Source organism: Drosophila yakuba, chromosome 3R (genome assembly GCF_016746365.2).
Source record: "Drosophila yakuba strain Tai18E2 chromosome 3R, Prin_Dyak_Tai18E2_2.1, whole genome shotgun sequence".
In the NCBI taxonomy this organism is placed as follows: Eukaryota; Metazoa; Arthropoda; class Insecta; order Diptera; family Drosophilidae; genus Drosophila; species Drosophila yakuba.
In genome coordinates, this window is record NC_052530.2 from 8,359,806 (window position 1) to 8,382,575 (window position 22,770).

The 22,770-nt window shown below is 42.3% G+C and overlaps 3 protein-coding genes across 6 annotated transcripts in view; 2 read left to right on the top strand and 1 right to left on the bottom strand.

Annotated features, from left to right (window-relative positions):
• The window catches only part of LOC6539897 (protein doublesex), a 42,427-nt gene extending 27,921 nt beyond the window's left edge, over window positions 1-14,506 (top strand). For 2 of the 4 annotated variants that reach the window (XM_039376019.1, XM_039376020.1), the window contains exons 3-5: window positions 3,086-3,223; window positions 8,983-9,505; window positions 13,966-14,506. In XM_039376019.1, the coding sequence (XP_039231953.1) occupies window positions 3,086-3,223; window positions 8,983-9,446 (602 nt within the window). In that variant the 3' untranslated portion in view covers window positions 9,447-9,505; window positions 13,966-14,506. Of the gene's footprint in view, window positions 1-3,085; window positions 3,224-3,332; window positions 4,535-8,982; window positions 9,506-13,965 lie in introns of those variants that run through there. The other 2 variants (XM_039376022.2, XM_039376021.2) reach the window with 2 other exon arrangements.
• Window positions 14,507-14,833: 327 nt separating this feature from the next.
• LOC6535989 (transcription termination factor 2) lies at window positions 14,834-18,803 on the bottom strand. The gene is made up of 5 exons (XM_002096568.4): window positions 18,645-18,803; window positions 17,426-18,576; window positions 16,803-17,127; window positions 15,881-16,737; window positions 14,834-15,816 (listed from the first exon to the last, which is right to left on the bottom strand). Exons 1-5 carry the CDS (start codon window positions 18,712-18,714, stop codon window positions 15,052-15,054), a joined length of 3,168 nt encoding a protein of 1,055 aa, XP_002096604.1. The 5' UTR covers window positions 18,715-18,803; the 3' UTR covers window positions 14,834-15,051.
• Window positions 18,804-18,806: 3 nt separating this feature from the next.
• Window positions 18,807-22,765, top strand: LOC6535991 (transcription termination factor 2). The gene is made up of 6 exons (XM_002096570.4): window positions 18,807-18,884; window positions 18,996-19,144; window positions 19,201-19,461; window positions 19,521-19,915; window positions 20,089-21,501; window positions 21,559-22,765. Exons 2-6 carry the CDS (start codon window positions 19,132-19,134, stop codon window positions 22,429-22,431), a joined length of 2,955 nt encoding a protein of 984 aa, XP_002096606.3. The 5' UTR covers window positions 18,807-18,884; window positions 18,996-19,131; the 3' UTR covers window positions 22,432-22,765.
• The last annotated feature ends 5 nt before the right edge of the window (window positions 22,766-22,770 follow it).

Below are 22,770 nucleotides of genomic sequence, written 5' to 3' on the forward strand. Positions count from 1 at the left end.
ACTTAAACGCTGCAGAGGGGAGCTGGGGAAACGAGGTCCTCGTGGAGGACTCGGTATCGTGGAGCTCGGAGACTGCCGAGTGGAAGGTTAGCTGCAGCTTGGACAGTAATAAAAGTAATAACAACACCAGTACCAGTACTAGCACCAGTACCAGTGCAGCCTGCACAAAGAGCTCCATCATGTACATGGGGTATACTATACATATGTACTACATATACCTTGCTCCACACGAAGCTCGGATTTGTGTGCCCCCAGTTCTCCTGCCACAAGGCCCTGCGCAGAGTCGCTTTATGCGCGTTAATGGCATCGTTTACTGGCTAACTGTACATGCATATAGACGTGCATCTAGCAGATCTACATATACAAAGACATAGATACATATTCGTGTACGGTAGTACATACATGGTGCTGCAGGGAAGGGGGCGGTGCAACACCGACAGCTGCAGCTTTTCGTGCGGGGATACTTTTCGTGCCAAGTGGGCGTTACCAACGTTTCCCGAGCGTTTTATATAAATATTGTTTAATGTGTGTATTATTTATGATTGCACTTAAAGTGACTAAAATGTTCGGTGATTAAGTAAATGGTTCATTCAGAACTCCATGAATGAATTGCAGTTCTCGATTTATTTGAGTTTTTGGCTTAATTTCTAAACATGGCACTATTGCACGAGCCTCAAAATAGGACCAATTAGCTGCAAAAATATGCAGTTGTAAAGTGTTATTAACAAGTTTAGATTACAGATAATTAATGCTGTTGAACATTTTAATTAGGGATTGTTATTTCCTATTTTGTTTTCCAGAAATGTATTTGAAATGTTTGTGTACGTGAGAGCTTGAACGGCATTTTAATGCTTTGCGGATCGCACGGAAATGTAACATTTCATGAAAATTCCGTTTAAAAGTACTAATTACGGAATCTTTTTCTTTTAAGCGTTAATAATTTGAGAATCGGGGTCACGAATGAAAGTATATTTAAAAATGGTTGAGTTCCCGCTCCAATAATATTTATTCTTAATACAAAAAAAAAAAATTAATGTGTCCTAAAAAGTATGTGACTCGGCTGCTCTTGTGGTATTAATAATATTAATTAGCATCGTTCAATAGGGCAATCTAATGATAAGATGTAGTCGGAGTCCGTAAGGATTTATATAAAAGGAAAATACGCTTCTACGGTGATAGAGGCCTGAAAAGAATATACATATGTTTGCAATGTTTAATTTCTCGTTATAGTTTGAAACCATAAACGCTATTAACTGCCTAATTTTATACTTTTAAATTGACTCTTTGTGGTTTCACGTAGTGGTTTCGAATAGCTAATTAGAGTTAGATTATTCTAATACTGTTCGCTGCTCAACTGGGAATCGTTAATATACTCTAATTCAAATACACTGTCATTGCTTAATAAGCAATGGCGCTAGCGTTAAGTGGGCAGCCCAAACGAATAGGGCCAGTAAAATTGGTTTGCAGTTATTGACATGGTCAAGCGTCGGTTGCGGCAGCAATAAATCAATTTATCAGATTTATTTGCGCCCAATAAAATAATTTGCAGGCATAAAATGGTAACAAAACAGCGCCCGAACAGCGCCCAGCCCACTAATGACTTAATTACTAAATTAAAAAGGCGCAGACAGCGCGGCAAATGTTCGTGCAACGCGACCAGGTGAATGAGCATGTGGGCAACACTCGAGTAAAAGTTACAAGCCACAACAGGAAGTAGAGCTGTTCCCAAAACGAGTTTCTAGTCAAGTTCGCACACGCAATCTGAGTGCGCCAATGCAAATCCTGCAACAGCGTTTGTGTTGCATGCAACAGCAGCAGCAGCGGCAGCAGCAGCAGCAACAACACTTGCACGCCACCAACACCAACGACCGCATTGCAGGAGCTGCGGGCAGAGAGCCACCATAAAACGGGCCAATGGATATGAAGCTCCGCCTTCATCCAAACTACCGACAGCAACAACGACAACGACAACGACGACGGGCCAATGTAGCCGCTGTGTTGTTGGTGTGTTGGTTTTTTGTTGCTGTTGGTGTGTTGTTGCTGTTGGTGTGGAGGTAAAAACCAGAAAATGAAAAAATGGCTGGCGATACGAAGAGCATAATGGCACAAGCTCGGCGAGCAAAAGAGAAACACCAGAGGGCAAAATATTAATACGAAGCAAATATTCCACATGTAAGCGGACAATAGTAAAGTCTTTATATTTGACATAAGTGAAATATGTATTCTATGCCTCCAATGAAATGTATCTCATATGGCCAAAAGAGTAGAACGGTCTTTAACAAAACCTAAGTTAGGTGAGGAAAATATGGTAAGTACAGAAGCTCCAAGACTTTACTATTCGCATTAAGAAGTTGGACTTTATTATTTATTACTCAGCATAGATTTTTGAAGTTCTCATTGGTGCTATTATTAATATCATTATAATGAAGAAATGGTTGAACTAACGTATTCATCTAGAGATACCGTGTTCCTATTATGCAGAGTATATTTATTGTGTTTTACTGGATTATTACCTTTGATACAAAATATAATTGTAAAACATTACACAAAAATAAGAAAACGTATTCGCTAGGATATATGCCCTAAGCACTGGCTTTAGCACGGAGTTTCACACCACCATTTTCTTGTTTTTCTTCTAATAGCACAAGTGATGTTGTATATATACATACATATGTGTATATATATACAGACTGCTAAAAACAGTTTCATGTTTTCTTGCCTAGATTTGCTTAGTCCGTCCCACCTAGCTAACAATTATGCTGATGCTACTAGTTTTTACTGGGATTGGAAATGGCGTACATTCCTGTTTGGTATCAATAGGTTCCCCGTATTAAGTTGCAAATTGTGCCGACGTTTTTGCCGCCATGTTTACGTTGCACATCGCTGTCTGCCAGTTTTGGCACCATGCTCTTTTGCAAACTGGCGAAATTTGAGATGCAGTGCCTCCACGACTCTTGTCGAATTGTTTGTTTATGGGATTGAAGCTGATTGCGAAATAAGTGGGGAGATCGATTGCAGGCAAATGATAATCGAGATCCACGGGAATAAAAAACTAACGACATCTTCCTCTTTTCCTGCTTTTCAGGCCAAGACGTTTTCCTAGACTATTGCCAAAAGCTATTAGAAAAATTCCGCTATCCTTGGGAGCTGATGCCGCTCATGTATGTGATATTGAAGGACGCAGACGCCAACATTGAAGAGGCTTCCCGGCGAATCGAAGAGGGTAAGTCTGCTGATAACCTTATAGCACCTTACTGCCAAGCCCTTAAACTGGCTGTGAAGTAAAATTGTATAATAAAATGCCGAATGTCTCTCGATCTGATCTAAACCAGGCCAATACGTTGTGAATGAGTACTCCCGTCAGCATAATTTGAATATCTATGACGGGGGTGAGCTGCGCAACACAACGCGGCAATGTGGATGATAATTTTTCATTAACTAGAGTAACAAATACCATTTTGAACCGATATTTATTGTTCAGCATCACATATTAGCTTAATGCTTTGGTGAAATCGCGCGAATTTAACGTTCATAACTTAGAGTTGAGTAACTTAGCGTTTTATGGAGCAAATCCTCTGTAAATAAATCGAATTTATCGGTAAACTAAAGCGCGCCTTGGACTATCTTCAATCAACAAGCCAAATATGTGACCGATGTGTGACCGCCGTTCTCCGTGTCAGCTTTCTTCAATCAACATTACCCCGTGCTGAGATGTCTGGCCGCCAATTGTTAATCTACAATCAACATTTTCTCTTCAATCAACAATCCCCCAACGTAACTAATCAACATGCAACAGAGCCCTTGCCGCCAACGAATAATATAATCAAAGGACAAAATTTACTAAACGTTTTCAAAAATATTCGAAATACCCACGCCAAATCAACGATCAACATTTCAACACGTTCGCTACCCAAATCTGCACATCGGCTATATAGCTTTAGTTTAATCTTATTTAGGTTTGGCATTACTCAGTTTATTGGGCTAATTACAGTCTAATTAAAGCCATTGAAAGCGCCTAACTTCAGTCGGTTATGCTTTTATTGTTTATCTAAGTACTTAACTGAATCTAAGTACAAAGCAATGTTTCTTTCGTAAGCTGCACTTAATTGATCAACAAAGGGGATCGAGGAGAAAACAAAGATATACACTCAATCAAATAGGCTTACAAGCTAATCTCAAATTTCGTCTCTGTGTGTGAATTTGTATCTGAACAAGATACAAGGTGCATAGTAACCCTTGAAGAAATGATCACTATTTTCCGGGGGTCTGGGTATCAAAACTGTTGTGAGACAGTGCACAAATTATAAATATATTTAGGTTAATTTCATCGATGTCTTGCGAAACTCTAATTGTAATATTTAATTCTCATTGACATTGTAAAATATTGTTACGACCTTAAGATTTAGCCCAACGGAATACTATATAAGGGATAAACCTGAAATGTCAGAAATAAACTATTTTCCTTAAACAAAATTGAATGATGAATTCGAAACTGAAAACCCTCGGATATGCGAATTACCTCACTGAACTGAAAGTATCAGCTGTTGTTTGTTTTGTTGATGACATTAAACTGGTAACGATTGCTTTTCAAGTTGTTGCCGTTTCACGAATCCATTACCATTGCACGTCCCAGCATCATCAGCTGAAGTTTGCCGAGTTGGAGCTGAGAGCTGGGAGTTGGGAGCTGGAAGTTACTTGTGTCGCCACTGCTGCTTGGATCGTAAATGCATCATTAAACCGAAAAATGCATGCGAAAAATTTACGACCCTGCCAACACCATTGCCAAAGGCCTGCACTGGAAGAAAAGTTTTCAATGAATTCATTTTCGCTTTTATGATAGATAGCCTTCAGTTCAAGTCGAATTCATTTATTAGTTTAATATTTGAAAAGGGTAGACTTAAATAATGCTGTAGTTTACTTGACTTTAGAATATTCTATCGAATTTTATTCCTTCTTTATAATAGTAACTTAGATCGGTAATATCCATAGATCCTTATGGGTAAATGTTAGAGCTGCTTTAAAGATTTCTCCAAGTGTGCCTGTTCCCAGCTTCGGCTTTGGTTTCTCCAGCTGAGATAAACGACTCTAGTCCGCAACCAGGTAGCTGCAATGCTCCGGCCGAAACAGCTCAACATCGCTCCTCGGCACTAAACACGTCACGATGAAATTTCAGGAATCGCAGGCGATCTGGGAGGGTGAATCTCTGGGTTACCGTGGGTAGGCAATGGCGACGTGTAAATGTGGGCACCATAAAGCTCAAAAGTGTTTATGGTTGAAATGTGTGCAAGTGAAAGAGGAATCGCCGAACCGATAAAGGTATTTAATGCCAACGAATCGAAAGTTTTATTGCGATATTCAAGGTCCCTTAAAAACGAAATATTGTTAACCTACCTTTTTATACAAGAACAGAAAACCATCGTAAATACTGCAAAAGAAAAGCTGACCCTAGGTCATAACATAACATAATAAAACATAAATAACTAGTGCAATGATTTTAAAGATATTTAAAAGTTTTACGCGCTGAAAAAATTACATCATACAGATTCCAATACAAGGTTTAATATTATAAAAACAATGGAAAACTTGTTATGATACACGATTTCAAGTGCAGATTTAATCGTATTTTTTAGGCCGAACTCTGAATTTCTTAAATTATGTTTACATATTTTACAGTTACAGTTACTTTTTGTAATTAGATTAGAAACCATTCATTTTCGGTTTTGTTTTATCATTGCCTCATTTTGGATATATGATAATATATAGATATATAGGACTTAATAGTCTGTTTTCAAAGAGTGCGATGACCAAACCACCTCATGACTCAGAGCATATAGTAAATTCATATGGAATTTAACCACTCTCCTCGACCCCATTTTACGACGCATTGCCTCATCCCTGCATTGTCATATTTCCAGCGACGCCTTTCTTAGTTTTCCCATAAAAAATAGACTCGCTAGTATACCATTTTGTTCGGAGCACCATAACGAGCTGCAAGCCGCTTCATCATCGTCGTATGGGGCTGCCCAGCCCGATTCAACTCAACTCAGCACGGCTCGGCTCAACGAGTCTAGAACAAATTCCTTTCCACTTTCTACCAGCATTTCCCGAGCATTTACCAATGCTTTTTAAAAACTATAGGAAAGCGCAGACCCAGCGGCTGCAGGAAGCAAAAATTTCCAACTTTACGACTTCATATTGTGGGCGGATCGTAAAATATTTGTGCAGCGTCAACTTCCACTCCACTTCCGAACCGCTCCTCGTTTCCCATTAAGTTTCGCTACTGTCATTTTTACTGCCCCACGACTTACAAGCTGCCACTTCTGCCAGACATCTGATCCACATTCCTAGCCAATGTCTCCCATGGACAATCAAGATTCATCATGGCCACGGTCCTCGCTCGCTAAATAATGAGCAAGCAGTTTGTCATAAAGGATTCCAGGGCAATCGGGCTGGACATAGTTACCCCAAAGCTGCCTCGACCCCCAATATTCCTCCAGCAACCAGTCAATTGGACCGGAAACTTATGGTTGAGGTTTTGTGGCCTGCAAAGCTTAGATTATAGTCATTGGATGAAGCAAGCACAACTAGTTTCTTTAAGGGAGGGCTCAGAAAGATTGTGGATTAAACGAGGTCATCAAATATTTGACTATTATATTAATAACATTGAACCAGTAACCAGTAAAATTTTAAGAAATGTGATGTTCCAAATTCAGTTCATATCATAGCTCAGTGATATGTTTCTGAAATCTACGTTCTAAATCTAAATTTTCTAGTTTTTTTAGTTCCTGAGATCTCGACGTTCATACGGACGGACAGACAAGCGGACATGGCCAGGTCGATTCCGCTGTTGATCCTGATCATGAATATATGTACATATATATTTCCTTATGCATACTTACATACTATTCAACGAATCTAGTATACCCTTTTACCATACGAGTAACGGGTATAATAAGTTAATAAAATGTTTGCAGTAACTAATTGGTGGTCCAAAGGTAACCACTCTTACACCCAACTTTAAAAGCTTGTCTAACGAATGATTTCCTTGCTCTACAGTCAACATCCTACGTCCATTTTCATTTGACTTATTTCATTACACCCAGTCTGGAATTGCCAAAGCAGTGTGTTGGCCGAGCTATCGTATTGAAAGGTCGTCACTGCGCTGCCTGGCCAAGGCAAAGCTGCTCGGAAAAGCATTCCTCTAATTAACGCAACACCAAGACTCGGTTTATGGACAAACCCAATGAGAGTTAGCTATATATTAACAAGTACCAGAATGCCCTGGCAAGAGGAGAACTGAGCTTGTGCCGTACCCTGACCCGCTGTCCATCACCAACCTGGCTCACAACTTTTTTACGACTTTTTATTATTTCGTCAAATCGCACAATGGGCGGGCGGCATTAGTTGCGACTGGGTTAGGTCTGGCATTGACTGTACCTTAGACTCAAACACCACCAATTCCACTCCCATTCGAGACTTGTGCGTCTTCCGAGGAGGCAACTCCCCCCAACCAAAGAAAGGGGACCACAAAGGGGAGGCAGGCTCATGCGTAATTCTCTCTCGTATGCTCTGGCCCTGTTTAATGCATTCTGCAGTTGGCGGAAGAAAAAATCCCATTAAAATTAAGTAAAATTGCAGCAGCAGCAGCAGCGTAATCGTAAAAACTTGGCATTTTGATGTTGCAGCAAGTAGTAAAATTTTGAAAAGTTTTTGCCACGCAGATAAGGCGGGGAGTCAGCGGAAGACAAAGGCTCTAGCCAGCCGAAGCTCCAACTGGGACTGGAAGCGGGATGTGGTCGTGGATGTGGATGTGGATGTTGATGTGGTCGTGGATCTGGGGGCGTGGCACTTTGGAGGGGGGAACGGAGGTTTTATTATGTGAGCACCGTGCGAAGGTTGCACATAAAGTGCATTCCGGGGCCATAGGTGGGCCCGTGCCTGCAGTCCGAGAAACTGGGACCTCAGGATCCTCATGTGTCTTCCAAAATGGCGCACATCTTGGCCGGGTGGCATAGACATTAAATGCGGCCGTAGGTATTGCTATGGCCGCCAGCCACGGCTTTAAACTGCTCTACTATATTTTCCATAAAAAGTGTGTGTTAAATTAACGATGGCGTTTGCCATTAAGCAATCACTGGATTATGTTTAAGTTATTGTAGAAACATCCCGGAAAAGTTTTCATTTATATTTTGTTCTCACTTATAAGATTATATAAAACTAACAAGGAAAAAGGGAGAGTCAAATACGACATCAGATTGGAAAACAAGAGAGAACGCTAAAGTCGAGTTCCCCGACTATATGATACCCGTTACTCAGTTAGTGGAAGTGCGAAGGAGAAATGGGTCAACAATCTCGCGCTGCGTCTATGTCTCTGGAGTCTGCATACATACATACTGCTTACATACTTTTCAACGAATCTAGTATACCCTTCTAACGGGTAACGGGTATGAACAGTAAAGTAAAAAATATCAAAATGTTTTAAAATTTTCTAAATCAAACTTGCTATATGTCGGGAGCTCTAGAAACGGCATTCTTAACTTTAACTTTATGGTTCCTAAGATCTCGACGTTCATGCGAACAGACGGACATGACCTAATTGACTCGGCTAATGATCCTGATCAGGAATATATCTTGTGGCATACTTTTCAACGAATCTAAAATACTTTTTAGTCTACAATTACGGGTATAAATACTCATAACGATTCTAAAACACTCATGTTAATATAATGTATTTGAAATGCCATTTAATGAAGAAGAAAACAACTTTGTTGGCCGTTTTTTAGTCTTCACATTTGAACACAAAAAAAGTTTCATAATACAGAAAAGTTTATAACTATTGTGTTAGTATAAGGTTTTTGTTTCAAAAAGATTCTTACCGCTTTTAAAGTTGTGTATTTCTCCAAAACGATGTGTACACAATTTATTTGGAGTCAAGAAATGCTTCTGCCCAGTGCTAATCGCATAACTTCTGTTAATTCCCAGCTCGAGTGGAAATAAATCGCACTGTAGCGCAGATCTACTACAACTACTACACCCCCATGGCCCTGGTGAACGGGGCGCCCATGTACCTGACCTACCCGAGCATCGAACAAGGTCGCTATGGGGCGCACTTTACCCATCTTCCGCTCACCCAGATTTGTCCGCCGACTCCAGAGCCACTGGCTCTCAGCCGCTCCCCGAGCAGTCCCAGTGGACCGTCGGCCGCCCACAACCAAAAGCCCTCGCGACCGGGCAGCAGCAACGGCACCGTCAACTCCGCGGCCTCGCCCACAATGGTCACCACGATGGCCACTACCTCCTCCACGCTCACGCCCACGCTCCACCGCCGGCAGAGATCGCGTTCGGCCACGCCCACCACTCCACCTCCACCACCTCCGGCCCACAGCAGCAGCAACGGAGCCTACCATCACGGCCATCACCTGGTCAGCTCCACGGCTGCCACGTAGCAGTATCGCAACGTTGCTGCCGCCGTGGCAGCAGCAGCAGCGGCCGCTGTCCTTTTCGTGTAAGTATACAGATTGTTCTGACCACTTCGTTTATTTATTGATCATCAATTGAGCGACTTAAAATGTATTTTGACCCTTTAGAGAACATTTAACTTAATACACTAACAATCTGTTTAAGAATCCTAGATGTAAAGATGTTGGCATTTTTCTATATTTTCTTTAATAGAGCTCTGATTAATCAATTACCACTGATAAATTTATATTAGGTTTTAAAATTTAGCCGTGTATCAATGGCTTCGCACTATAAGCCTGTATACAAAAAAGCCATATGTGGGGGCTACAATTTTCCAACTCTGTGTGTAGATTGCTTTTGGGTGCTCATCTAGCTACTCAGTTGTTCAAAACTAAAGTAAAATCTCAAACTTAGCCCAGCATTAGTCCTAATACTCCAAAAGTTTCCGTTTCCGCTTTCACACTTGCAGCTCATTTCGCATTCTGGCCCAGGCGCATTGCCTTTAATCAAATCAATTTCGCAGCATAGTTTTATGTTCACAATTTGGGTTGGCTGGCTTTTTCCAGTCTCGGTCCCTGGTCCCTGGTCCCTGCTTCCTGGTTTCTCGCCCGGATCCCTCCCTCTTTCCCATTTCCGGTTGCAGGCGAGGTCGAGTGTGTAGCTGCTGGCTGCACTTCCGTACTGCGCACGAAAGTATGCAATGGCTTTTTCATCATTTGTCCTGATGACTGCAACGTGGGCAACAAAAGCGCTCCAGATGAAAAACAATTCCTCTTGGCCCGACGTACCACGCCCCCTAATTTCGCACCGCCTGCTCCGCCTGACAATTGAGGCATTTCGGCATTTTCTTGGTGCGCTCCTGCTGCAGTTGCTTAACTCGGAGAGAGACGGGTGTTGAATTTCCATGCTGTTGTCATTGGCATTTTTGTTTATATTTCCATCGAGATGGGCAAGACGAGCTGGTGTTTTGTTCCCAGCGTTTGAGCATTTTGTAGCCTTTTGTTTTGCTAAGCGATTTGCTTTAATTAAAAACTCAAGTGGCGCCAGCAGCGACAATGGGTTCTCCAGTTGCCTTCCCGATGAAGGGATGGGGGATTTGGGTGTGGTGTTTAGAGGACGGGCATCACATCCAAACATCAAAACATACGCTTCTCAGGTCTTCCTTTTTCCCTCGGTTTGCCGTTTTATGATTCAACATGGCAAACCGCGAAGATGACACTTTAGAATGCATATTTCAATGTTTTGGTCTCGTCCAAGGTAATAAAATATTCGCATTGCTGCATTATGAAAGCGCGCCGAATTGGCATCTAAATCTTGTGTAGAAACTGTGCGCATTCGTGGCCCTTCGATTGTTTTGCGCCCATTAAAAACTCCAACTGCCGAACTCTACTCCTGTCACCTCTCGCCGCACTCCTGTGCCATATTTATTCCAGCTTCAAAGGGACGCGGACGATGTGCAGTGTTCTGTTTTTATGGATCTGCATCATAAAACCGAAACTGAACTGAATCGCACGATAGCTGCGTGAAAATATTTTTTCTCTTCCAAGACGTCTGCTGGCCAACAATTCTGCCCCTTTCTAAGCCTAGAACTGCAATTAAATGTTCCCTTTGAGAGGGCGAGACTACAAAGTCAGGCAGTTGGATATCGAAATCGTAAAACTATCGCAAAGTTCGTTTAACTCTGTGATGGGGATCGGCCAAATCAAACTTATTAAAAAGAGTCGGTCGAGAAAAAAGGAAAGCAAACACATTGGCAGCAACAAACAATTATTTCGGGCAAAACTCAAAACCATAAAAGCGGGCAAACAATACCGAAAACTTTTACGAGCCTTGGGGAGATCCTGCGAGCAGCATTTCCTGAATGCGTTTCATTTTGCCAAGAACAAACGCACACGAGAAGCGAATATCCTTTCGAGTGGCACTTCAATTCCGTTGCAACTCGCTTTTGTTGCCCGGGCCAAAATGGCAATAAATGCATAAGTTTCCATTTTACGATATTTTGTTTCCATTTGCTGCCGCGCAAGTTCCTAGACAATCCTCCTCACCTTTTCACCGTGCTCCGAATGCACTGGGAAAATATTGTGCGGACACCGTCATTCTTCTCTTGGTCTAAATATATTCGCCAACTAATTTGCTTTAGCACGTTTATGGGGCTTCTGCACGTGGTGTAAATTAACTGAATCTTTGGCACTTCAAAAGTTTCAGACGAACAGGCAGAGGTATAAAAATGCTTCCATCAAAGATTTCAGTCAGGAGTGAACATGTCACCACAAACATCAAAGTCACTCATGAACATGGACAAAAAGTATTAGGCGCTGGCAGTGAAAGAGTTGGGAGTTTCTTATTTATATAAATAAATATCAACAATTTCACTTAAAATACACCTTTTTATATCCGAAATAAAAAAGAATGCGGGGGATACTCTTTCAGATTTATTTATTGAATATAACATATACAGTTTCGATACATACATGTTAGCACTATAGATTTTAAACATTCCTAATGCTGTGCTTCGTCACCACGCGTAGTACCTTATTTAGTGTTACGTTCCGTTAATTATAGTTAATATTTAATGTATGTTTTCTAAAACTAAGATAATAAATAGCATAAATTGGCAGGTCGTCGATCCACTTCATACTGATCAGCTCCAAGTTTAAATCTCGCAGAAAGACTATGAGACGCATCAGATTTCCGGCTTTCATCACTACTTTGTAGTCCTCCCATACAGTTTTCCCCTACAAGAGTGTGCATGAACAAACAACAAACATAATACAATATATTTTGAATATTATTGTTGCCGTACATTTCCGCCGATTTCTAATTTCCGCTGAGTTGCCATTAAAAAGGAGTAAATCCGTCCGCTTTTAATGCCCCCAGTCATCATCGTCGCCTGTTCTCGATACCCGGGGGCTGCCATAATAAATGCAGTGCTGGCCATAAAAATAAAACACAACAAAATAAAGGAATAAAATGAAAAATGTTATAGTTTTGAGCGAGCGAGACTCGAGGTTTCTGCTTTGGTTTCGGTTTCAGCTTACGCTGCTTGAAATTCGCCCCGACACTTAACTCTTGCGGCTGCCCCACTTGGACAGCTCCTCCCCCAGATCCACATCCACATCCTCATCCACGACACTTTCAATCCGCTGCTCGGAACGCAGTCATAGGATTTTCGGGGTTCGTGTTTATTGTTCTTCGACGTCTTGCGTGCTGAGCGCCCTTCGTTGTTTATGGAGCCGCGTTACGCTTCCTCTTCTTTTTCGGCTTTTAGTGGACACGCATTATTTAAAAATAAACAATAATGTTTGGATGGATGGATGAAGTATACAAAACCAGAAACCAAAGCAATCCAATCCGAAATAAGCCGAGCCGAGCCGAGCCGCAGTCAGCTTAACTCAAGGGGCTCGAAAATCATTTTCAGCTACTCCTTTTTCAGTGGAAACTTTTTTGAGGCAATCGTAAAACTCGAATCAAGCTTGAAAGGCAAATAAAAAACACATTAAGCCGCTAAACTCCAGAAGTACAAGGAATAGGGTGTACTCTATGAAAAAAGAATAGGCTCCTTTACACAGTGGTCAACTCCGTTGTTTAATTTGACAGTAGATCTATTTAATTATATATTTGGGCGGTAAAATTAAAAGCATTTTTTTTAGAAATGTATTAAATAAACGCAACTAAAACTGTCATAAATCGGTGTGTCCTAGTCAATTTAAAATTTAAACACGGAACTTTCCAAGATTAATGTTAGCACGACCACTGCAGGGCCATTTTGTGCTAAGATGTCTTTGATTTTGTTGAATTCCTTATTTGTTTAAAGTTTACATTATAATGTCATTGACCTATTGAATTCCTTTAAGAACGTCATTTTGTGCTGGGTGGGGGAAAAGTGGTTTCCAATGTTACCTTGAGCTCCAATGACTGCGACAATTAGAAATCAGGCAAAACGAATCGAAAATCAAGTTTCAGCGCCTGCAGCATTATCTTAAAACGCGTCGTAAAAATCACATTTCGCATTATAAAAATCAAGCTCTTGGGTCGGGACCCAGCTGCTCCCATATTGTGCGGACCTAGCTGGCGAGCCATCCATGCCACTCCGATCCATCCCTGGCCACTTGGTGCGTTCGTGGGCAACGGCAACGGTGGCTATAAAATTTGCTTTTACGAGCGCCAAAGCGCACCTCATTGCTCGAGAGTCCGAGGACGCGGGCCAGGCCGCTGGTGGGCAGGCAAAGGTGAGCTGGCCAGGATACCTTGGTGAGGTCTTCGCCTCAGCTGTCTCTGACTGACTGTCAGACATTACAATGATTTTAATGGGTTTTATGGCCGAGACAGTGCACCCATATGGGCGCACTGGGATCATTGGCTTCAAAAATGGTTTTATGCAGCACTCGCGATGCAGCACTTTGACAATGCAATATTGAATTTCAAACTAATTAAAAAGAGCCTGCTAACTTATCCAACTAATGCCTTCCTAAATAATAGTATTCATTTCTTTTTGTTTTTCCACAGCGATAATTAAGTAGCAGCAGCATCTTCAGCAGCGTGCAAGAAACATACGACTTCTGCAAAATGTTATTTAATATTTAACCAGGCTTAAAATAATTCCAGCGAAATGTGAAAATCTTAAAACATACATGTAGACTATCAAATCGTAATCCCCGAAAAACTTTTCCAAATGATCTCAAAAAACTAAAATAAACAAACCTAATTATTTTAAACAGTGAACTAAACTCGACCATGAGTTAATATAAAGAGAGATAAATGTGTCAATAGTAACTCTATGAGTACACATGTATTGTATATTACTTATTTTTAATCTTGTTCTGCAAGGAAATAATCAAAAATTTAATATCGATCAGCACAAACTAAAACACATTTTAAACCTAAAATAGGCACAACTACATAAACAAGTTTTAATCCTAAGCTTGAGCACTTCAATTCGAAATTATTATTTTCCATTAAGCAGTTTAGGAAACGAAAAGATTATCAGATCACTTTATGAAAAATTTTTCTATATACATTAAACATGTGTAATTAATATGAGATGAGATTATCAGCCTACAACATAATCTGTCTATTTTACTCCTTAGAATACATTACATTTTTATTGGGCTGTGCGCTGCCATGTGAAGAAAGCATGCGGTTTATTATTACTTCGTGAGAACTGATCTGGCTGATCTGAAAGTAGTGTAGCGTACTTTTCTAAACATAAGAAAAACAGTTTTCCTTTACATATAAACGATTTCTTTTGTACAGTTTGACAAAAACCAAATATGTTATGCTATTCACATTGTAGAGTAATTTGATTGAATCCGCTTAAGCAAAAAACGCGAAATAATTAAATTAGGATATTAAGACAAAATAGAACACATTTCAATTTTAATGGAACTCATTATAATTCACCAAACAACTTAAATGGTATTCTAGTTAATTTAAATACAAAAGCTTTGAAACAAAGAAATGAAAACATAAAGAAAATTTACATTAATCTTGAATAAATATTTCGCTGTAAATAAACATAAAAGCGTCTTCTATGGAATGCATTTGCAAAACGACAAAAAGTAAGTTGGTAAAACACTAACATTACAAACAAGCTCACATTCCAAACAATCCTTTTAGGTCATCTATAGTAAGTTTTGAACTAACTTTGGCGCCTGTGAGGACACCATCGGCCAGATCCAATTTTTTATCTTGCAATGCTTTGATCCGCTGCTCAACTGTGTCCACGCACATAAACTTATAGATAGTCACGTTTTTTTTTTGGCCAACACGGTAGATCCGGTCCTGTGCCTGTGCCTCCAACTGGGGGTTCCAGTGAAGATCCAAGAGCAACAGGTGGTTGGCACCAATCAGGTTCAAGCCCACACCGCCAGCAGTAAGGGAAAGCAAAAGAACGCGCTTTTGATTGTTTCGATCGTTAAACTGATTTACAATATCTTGACGGTTTTTTACGGGAATGGTACCGTTTAAAGAAAGGGTCGTCACACCATCATTACTCAAATGTTCCCGAAGAATGTCTAAGACTGAAGTCCACTGCGATACTACAATTGCTTTGTCGTCTGAGCTATTTAAGATCGATGTCTTAAGGATTTGTATCACCATGTTAATTTTTGAAGAGGGACGTCGCAGATTAAATACTGGGTTGCTGCGCTTCAGCAGATTTTTGGAGGCCTTGGCAATGCGGGCTTCATCTGGCAACAGCGGAGGACCGTCATCACCAGCATTGGCAACAGAATGCTGACCCTCTGTAGAGGTGTCCGTAATCGCGAGTTTATTAAGCTGGGCTAGCAAGTCAATTTCCGGTGTATCACTGTCAGAACTGTGGTCTCTCAAACTCTGGGATTCCTCTCCATCCAACATCTAAAAACAATTTGATTATACACTTAAAATTATGGTAGTGTAATTATTTTTTAGTTTAACTCACCGCATCGATAAGCCCGGGATGGCAGCAAATTTGTCTAAGACGCAGCAATAACACCAATATGTCATGAGATTTGACCTCCCTTTTACTTCCGGCCATTCTGGCAAACTTTTCGTGCATTTTGTAATATGCCCCATTGGGATCTTTAATTTGGTTGTAGGTTGGTTTATTGGCATCGCTTCTGTAATTAAAATCCGTTTCTCTCTCGGCGCGCTGATGGAGAAACTGGGCGAACAGTGTCCTCGAATATGTCATTACAGTTTGGTAAACATTCATCTCCTCTTTTTCCAGCGAGATCTCAATCAGGCGCAAATCTTTATTTGGCAAGCTGGTCAGTTTGCCATCCGATTGCAACTGTGCTTTTGTGCGCCTCAGCATTAGTGACTTCATTAAGAGATTAAGACGATTTTGCCCTCCAGCACTCTTGTTGTCAATCCACTTCTTCCACGTGTTTAAATCATCAAATGGAGAGCAGCGCAGGAACTTTAGTAGGGCATATACATCCAGCTCCTTGTTTTGAATAGGAGTGCCAGTCAAGGCCCAACGATATTTGCCCCGTAAATCACACACCGCCAATGACGACTGCGACTTGTGATTACGCACCACGTGTGCCTCGTCCAATATGATCCGACGCCACTTGACGCCAAACACAGCACTCAAGCTCTTGTGCTCTCGCGCCACAATTTGGTAGGTTGTCACCACAATGTCGTAAGTTCGAAGGTGCTTTCCCTTCGTCACTCTATTGTTGCCATGATGCACGCAAACGGTCAGTTTATTACGTGAAACCTTGGATTCCACCTCGCTCTCCCACTGACGCAGCAAGCTGGCAGGGCACACCACTAATGTGCCGCCCCTATGTGCTGGAAAATGTGAAAACAATTTAAAATAAACTCCACTAATATGATGCCCTTACTACGACACTTACTATCTTTACGGCCCTTGGATTTCCACCCGACCACGCTTTTTCGCTTTTTATTTTTATCATCCTCACTGTCGCTGTTGCTGCTGTCATCTTTGCCCTCGGTCATCTCTTGACGATTTTTGCACGCAAGGACAGATGAGATCATTGTTAGAGTCTTCCCTAAACCCATATCGTCGGCCAGGATTCCTCCCCTAGGTAGTTTACATTCGCGCCAGGACATCCAGGCTAAGGCGTGCTTTTGGTGGTTCATAAGCGATACTTTCAGGCCCATAGGATCCTCCGCGAGCACTTCGGGTCCAGGGAGGTCCTTGAGTGAGACGTGGAGGTCCTAGAAAAACAACCATTAATTGCTGTCCACATATCTAAAATAAATTAGCCCGAATCAATTATTCAGTATTCGAAGCTTTAATCATGGCCTGCTCTTGAACAGCCGCCGCACAGTAACTCGTGCCCAGCGACTCCCAAGTATGAACACGCTTCTCAGATATCCGTTCTGACTCATCACATGGACAAGAGGCAAAATATAGTCGTCGGTTTTAAAGTTTTCCCATAATTGCAGAGGATTGGAAAATATCTCCTAAGACTATAATTCTAACTAACTAACTTGCCAGCCCTAATTTCCTTACCTTTAGCGATTCCAGGGTCAGTGCCTTCTGGTTGTTAAACGTGGCCATTCCTTGGGCACCCGTGTAGACGGGTTTGATTTCATTGACAGCCTCCGACAACTCATCCCAGTCAGGAGTATCGATGGTCGGAACTTTGGGTGGATTCAATGTTGACTTGACCACTTTGACTGCGGGCGCACTACTCGGCTCAACCCTTAGTCCGTTTGCAGATTGCGCGGCCACTTCCAGCTCACGGCGCAGGGTGTCAATGCGCTTTCTAATCTGGCTGCCCTTGTCGGGCATCTTGTGCGCCACTTTCTCGAATAGCTTCTCCGCATCGCTTAGCTGAACGCGCTTTTCGGCCAGCTTACGCATCTCCTCATCGTAGACCACCTGGCTGACCACCTTCTGGTCCTCGCTCTTAATACGAGATCGACGTGGAGCGGCAGGAGATGTCTTTTGCTTAAGAGCCGCGTGTATTGTTGGCTGACTGAGTTTCTTGCTTGTCTTGACCACCGGAGCACCAGCACTGCTTCTGGGCGAGAAAGCCTTAGATGGGCGTACAAATGGCGGACCAGTAAGGTTTTCCTTATTGGTGCTAGCATCGTCGTCTGTGCTGGAAAGTATCTCAATTGGTGCCTCTTTGTTGCTTAGTATGAGCACATCACTGCCACTGGAGTCGTCCAAGACCTCAGAATCCGCAGCACCGAGCGTGGAGTGGAGAGCGTTCTGTATATTGTCAGCAAAGTGGGTGGTATAGCGCGGCACGACCGTTTCGGCAGTTGTTGCTTCCTGGGGCGGCTGCTGCAACCCATCGCTGTACTCGATCTCGCTGTCCTCATCGCTGAGATCCTGAGGTCGCACCCCAGTGATGCTCATGCGAGTGCTGGGAGACAAAGCTCGCTGTTCTAGCTCGTCGTCTTCATCTTCGGTATCGGAGGAGATTCCCAAGGGATTCCTCTTAGCGTTTCTGACGGGCGGACGAACGCTGTCGTCATCAGAGACTTCAGACTCCTGGGAATTTTGTGAGTTCTCGGATTCACCGGACTCTTCAGATTCCGCTGACTCACTTGACTGGGCCTCCTCCTCCTCCGATTCCGTTTCATCTATAACCACGCCAGCGCTGCTCGGGCGCGAGGATTTGCTGAGTCGCGAGGACTTTCTTGATCGGCCTGTTTTGCATGTTAAGTAAACGATATGCACTGGGCACCAAACCTAATCCGCTTCAGCAATTACTCACCTATACTTGAGTTGTTGACTACCGAATCCTCCGCCTCCTCGCTATAATACTGCTCGCTTTCACTGGACATTTTTAGCTACAGGAATTTTACGAAAAATGCTTGTAAATCAGCGCCATTTATTTCAGAATGACATTCAGTATGGAGATGCCACCTGAGCGAATGAATGCCACAAACTATCGATATTTTAGACAGCAGAATTTCGTACCGGATATATTTTGTAGACTGTGATGTGATAAAATGTATATTTGAAGACACATTTGTTTCGATTACCACCAAAAAAAATTATTTAAAGCTTAGAAAACGAGACGAGCATTCTTATATATGCCTTTGTTATCTTCTTCTTTCCACAGTGTAAACACTCCGCCACAAGCTATCGGCGATGACGCATCTTTCAAAAGCGGTTATCGATTACCCGGCGACTACTTTGAAAGATTAATGTGAGATTTAAGTTGCTGCTTTATTTCTCGTGCTCAAATACAATCTGATATGGCCCCAGACAGTAGGTTCTCAAAAGAGCATTTACTTAATTATTTTGCCTAATCGATTCGTTTTCAGCTCCACGGAGCCCAGGCTCGAGATCAGACTCGCCGCCCTGTTGCAGTTCATCTGTGATTTGGAGTTTAAATAATACATCATCCATATATGGAAGCAGTCCAATATACCCAATGGAAGCATCTTCACCGTCAAATGCGAGCGAGAACCTGGCAGAATCGTGCAGCATTAAAGATCAGAATGATATCCCCTTGTCAGACAGCTCTGGTGAAATTAACAACCGGTTGGAGCTTGAGCCAAATAACAGTCTCGAATTGTCAAGTGGTAAGGTCCAGGAACTTCCAAAGGCACTTCCTCTGACCTACATCGATTTACCCCAACAGAATATGCAGACAACGAATGTGTAATTTTTGTCAGTGCTTCGGAGTATACCGAAAAAAAAACACAGATCGATCAGCTGGTGCAAAAGATGCTCACAATGGAGCAGCAGCAGCGGCAACTGGAAGAGACCGGGTCCAACAGTAAGGAGCTATGTGCATTGAAGACGCTGCTGGAGAAGCTTAATGACCGCCTGGACGCGCTGGGCGGATTCCTGGATACGTTGCGTGTGCGGGAGGATCAGCAGGCGATCCAGATCAAAGTCTCGGATCAGGTGGAACACACGGAGCAGCCCCAGTGGAGCAATTTGTACTCCGGGCTGAACCGCTATCGGCAAAAGGCCAACCACACTACGGCTCAGTTCTATCAGCACAAGAGCAACATAATCGACAGCCTGAAGGTAAAACACTGACTATAAAGATATATTGCACACATAGGTTTTATGGTCTAATAAACAGGCTTGATTGCTTTTGTGGTTTTTATGTCTCTATGTCTATATATTGTATATTTTTTAAATCTTTATATAGTTGAAATCAATAGAAATTAATAGATTTTTTTATGGACTTTTTGTAGAGCCTTTATGAGCCCATTGAGCCTGGTCCTGCAATCGATGAGTTGGAAAGGCAACCCGCCTATTTGTTGGTTCGCCTGCTGAAGCATCAGCAGGTTGGCTTGAAATGGATGCAATTCCGTGAGCGTCAGAAGATCTGTGGAGGAATTCTTGCCGACGACATGGGTCTGGGAAAAACTCTATCTATGATAGCCCTGATCTTGGCTTCAGAGGAAACTAAGAACAGAAACCGGGAAGAAAAACAGCGGGTTTTGAAGTTAAAGTGGACGCAGGAGTTTAATCGAATGCATACCAAGAAAATCCGTAAGATCTGCATGTTTGACGATGAAGAAGAGTCTGGGGAGGAGGAGAAGTACGAACCGCCGGAGAAACGCGCCTGTCAAGTCAAAACTAAAAAAAAAAACAGCCAATTTCGAATTTTGGATGATGAAGATACAGAAGAAGTTGTAGTGGAGAATGAAAAGAACGAGCTGTTAGCAAAGACTCCTGAACAAGAGATTTTTAGTTCGGATGAAGGTGAGGACCACTTTTCAAACGGTCGCTTTCCCTCGGCAAACACTTTAGTTGTTTGCCCCATGAGCGTTATGTGCCAGTGGGCCCAGGAGGTAACCTCCAAGGTGGCGCAAAATGCCATAAGGGTGCTGACTTTTCATGGACCCAATCGCCGTGAAATCGGAATAGAGGCATTCAGGAGCTACGATTTAATCATTACCTCGTATAATCTCCTAGTAAGCGAGCTTAAACGATACGGAAACGCTTCCCCGCTGTTCGCCGTTCATTGGAACCGGGTGATCCTCGACGAGGCTCACATCATTCGGAATTCAAAAACCAGTTGCTGTAGCTCTGTATGCCAGTTGCGAGCCCGTTGTCATTGGGCCTTGACTGGAACTCCTGTCCAGAATCGGGCCGTCGATGTATTCGCCCTGCTGCGGTTTCTAAATGTACCAAACCTTTGGGACCTCCAGCAGTGGAAGCGGTATCTTCACGAAGGCATGCTCGGTCATCGCCGGCTTAACTTTATAATAAAGCCACTAATGCTACGCAGGACAAAGCAACAGCTGCAGGCATCTGGTGATATGCCTGCGCTGCCTTCCCTAAAGGTTGAACTAATATGCGTACAGCTATCGAAAACTGAAATGGCCGTATACCAGATCCTGTCTGCCATATCCAAAAAAATCTTTAAACAGTTCCTGCTCCAACGCGAGAAGGGCAACAGTGATTTAAATTATTACGCTCTGGAAAGAACCCCACAGTTTATAAACGAAGAAATCTTCGACGAACGGTACAACGAGATCTACGAAAGATTCCTTAAGTCGCTTGGCTACAATCCGGGAGAAAAAATCCTTGGTATCTATATACTGGTGCTACTGCTGCGGCTGCGACAATTTTGTTGCCATCCGGGACTCATCCTTGGGGTAAATATATATATCACATTTTATCGCCACATAGTCATAATCAACGCCTTCCGCCAGATGCTGTGTGGTGCTTTGACCGCCGACGACCTTCAGAGTGTAAAGGTGGATGCCTCAGACGTGGAGGGCCAGCTCAAGATGGATGTCCTTGCGGAATTGGATAAGTTTGACGAACCCGATAGTGAAGAGGACTCTTTTGACGAGGAGGACAGTACTCGAAGAGATCAAAATTTCAAGTTGAAAGTCATAAAAGATGAAATTAAGGAGGAGAATGTGCCGTGGCTTCCTGGTGATGACCTACCATCGCCCGGTTCTTCTGATGATCGATTGGTACCAGATGGTGCCAGAGCTCTTGAACTGCTTAATCCACAGAATCCCATCTTTCAGTTTATACGCCCTTCTGCCAAACTAAAACTGATCATTAATAAGCTAGAGGAACTTCTCACAGGCACCAACGACAAAATTATTGTTACATCTCAGTGGGTGAGCTATCTCGCCATCATCCGTAAACGACTGCAGGATCTATCATGGGAAACACTTGACTTTAATGGCCAGCTCAGCGCCAAAGATCGCGAGCTTGTGCTGCGAGACTTTAACGCCGAACCCGACAAGCGAGTTCTCCTACTCTCCCTCACCGCTGGCGGAGTGGGACTGAATCTGAACGTAGCCAATCACATGCTAATTGTGGACCTCCACTGGAACCCGCAGCTGGAGCGCCAGGCTCAGGACCGCATTTATCGATATGGTCAAACGAAGCCTACCTTCATCTACCGCTACATGTGTCAGGACACTGTAGAGCAACGAATTAAGTCCCTGCAAGATTTCAAGCTAGAAATAGCTAAAGTGGTGGTTCCAGAGGAAATGGGAGGAGTGTCCAGATGTGTTGGCGGTGGTCTCAACCTCGACGAGCTAAAGAAACTGTTTGCATTGTGAGACAATGTACTTTAATTATAATTTAGTATGTATGTATGTATTTAAGAAGTTTATGTTTCTTGTTTTCATTTAAAATTTTCGCAAACAAAAGCTTTACAGCTTCACCAAAGTGTATAATGACGAGTGAATTCGTTTTCAATTGATTTCAATTATGTATTAATGCAATGCAGACTTTCTTTAAGGTTATACGTTACATTTGGTATAATCATATGCCCTATATGTTTATTAGCTCCATAAGAATAATATTATCCTGATATATATTTCACCTAAAAACCAACCGTAATTACAGGAAATCATTTATTAAAGTATACGAATTGTCATGACGTTTGAATAATTTTT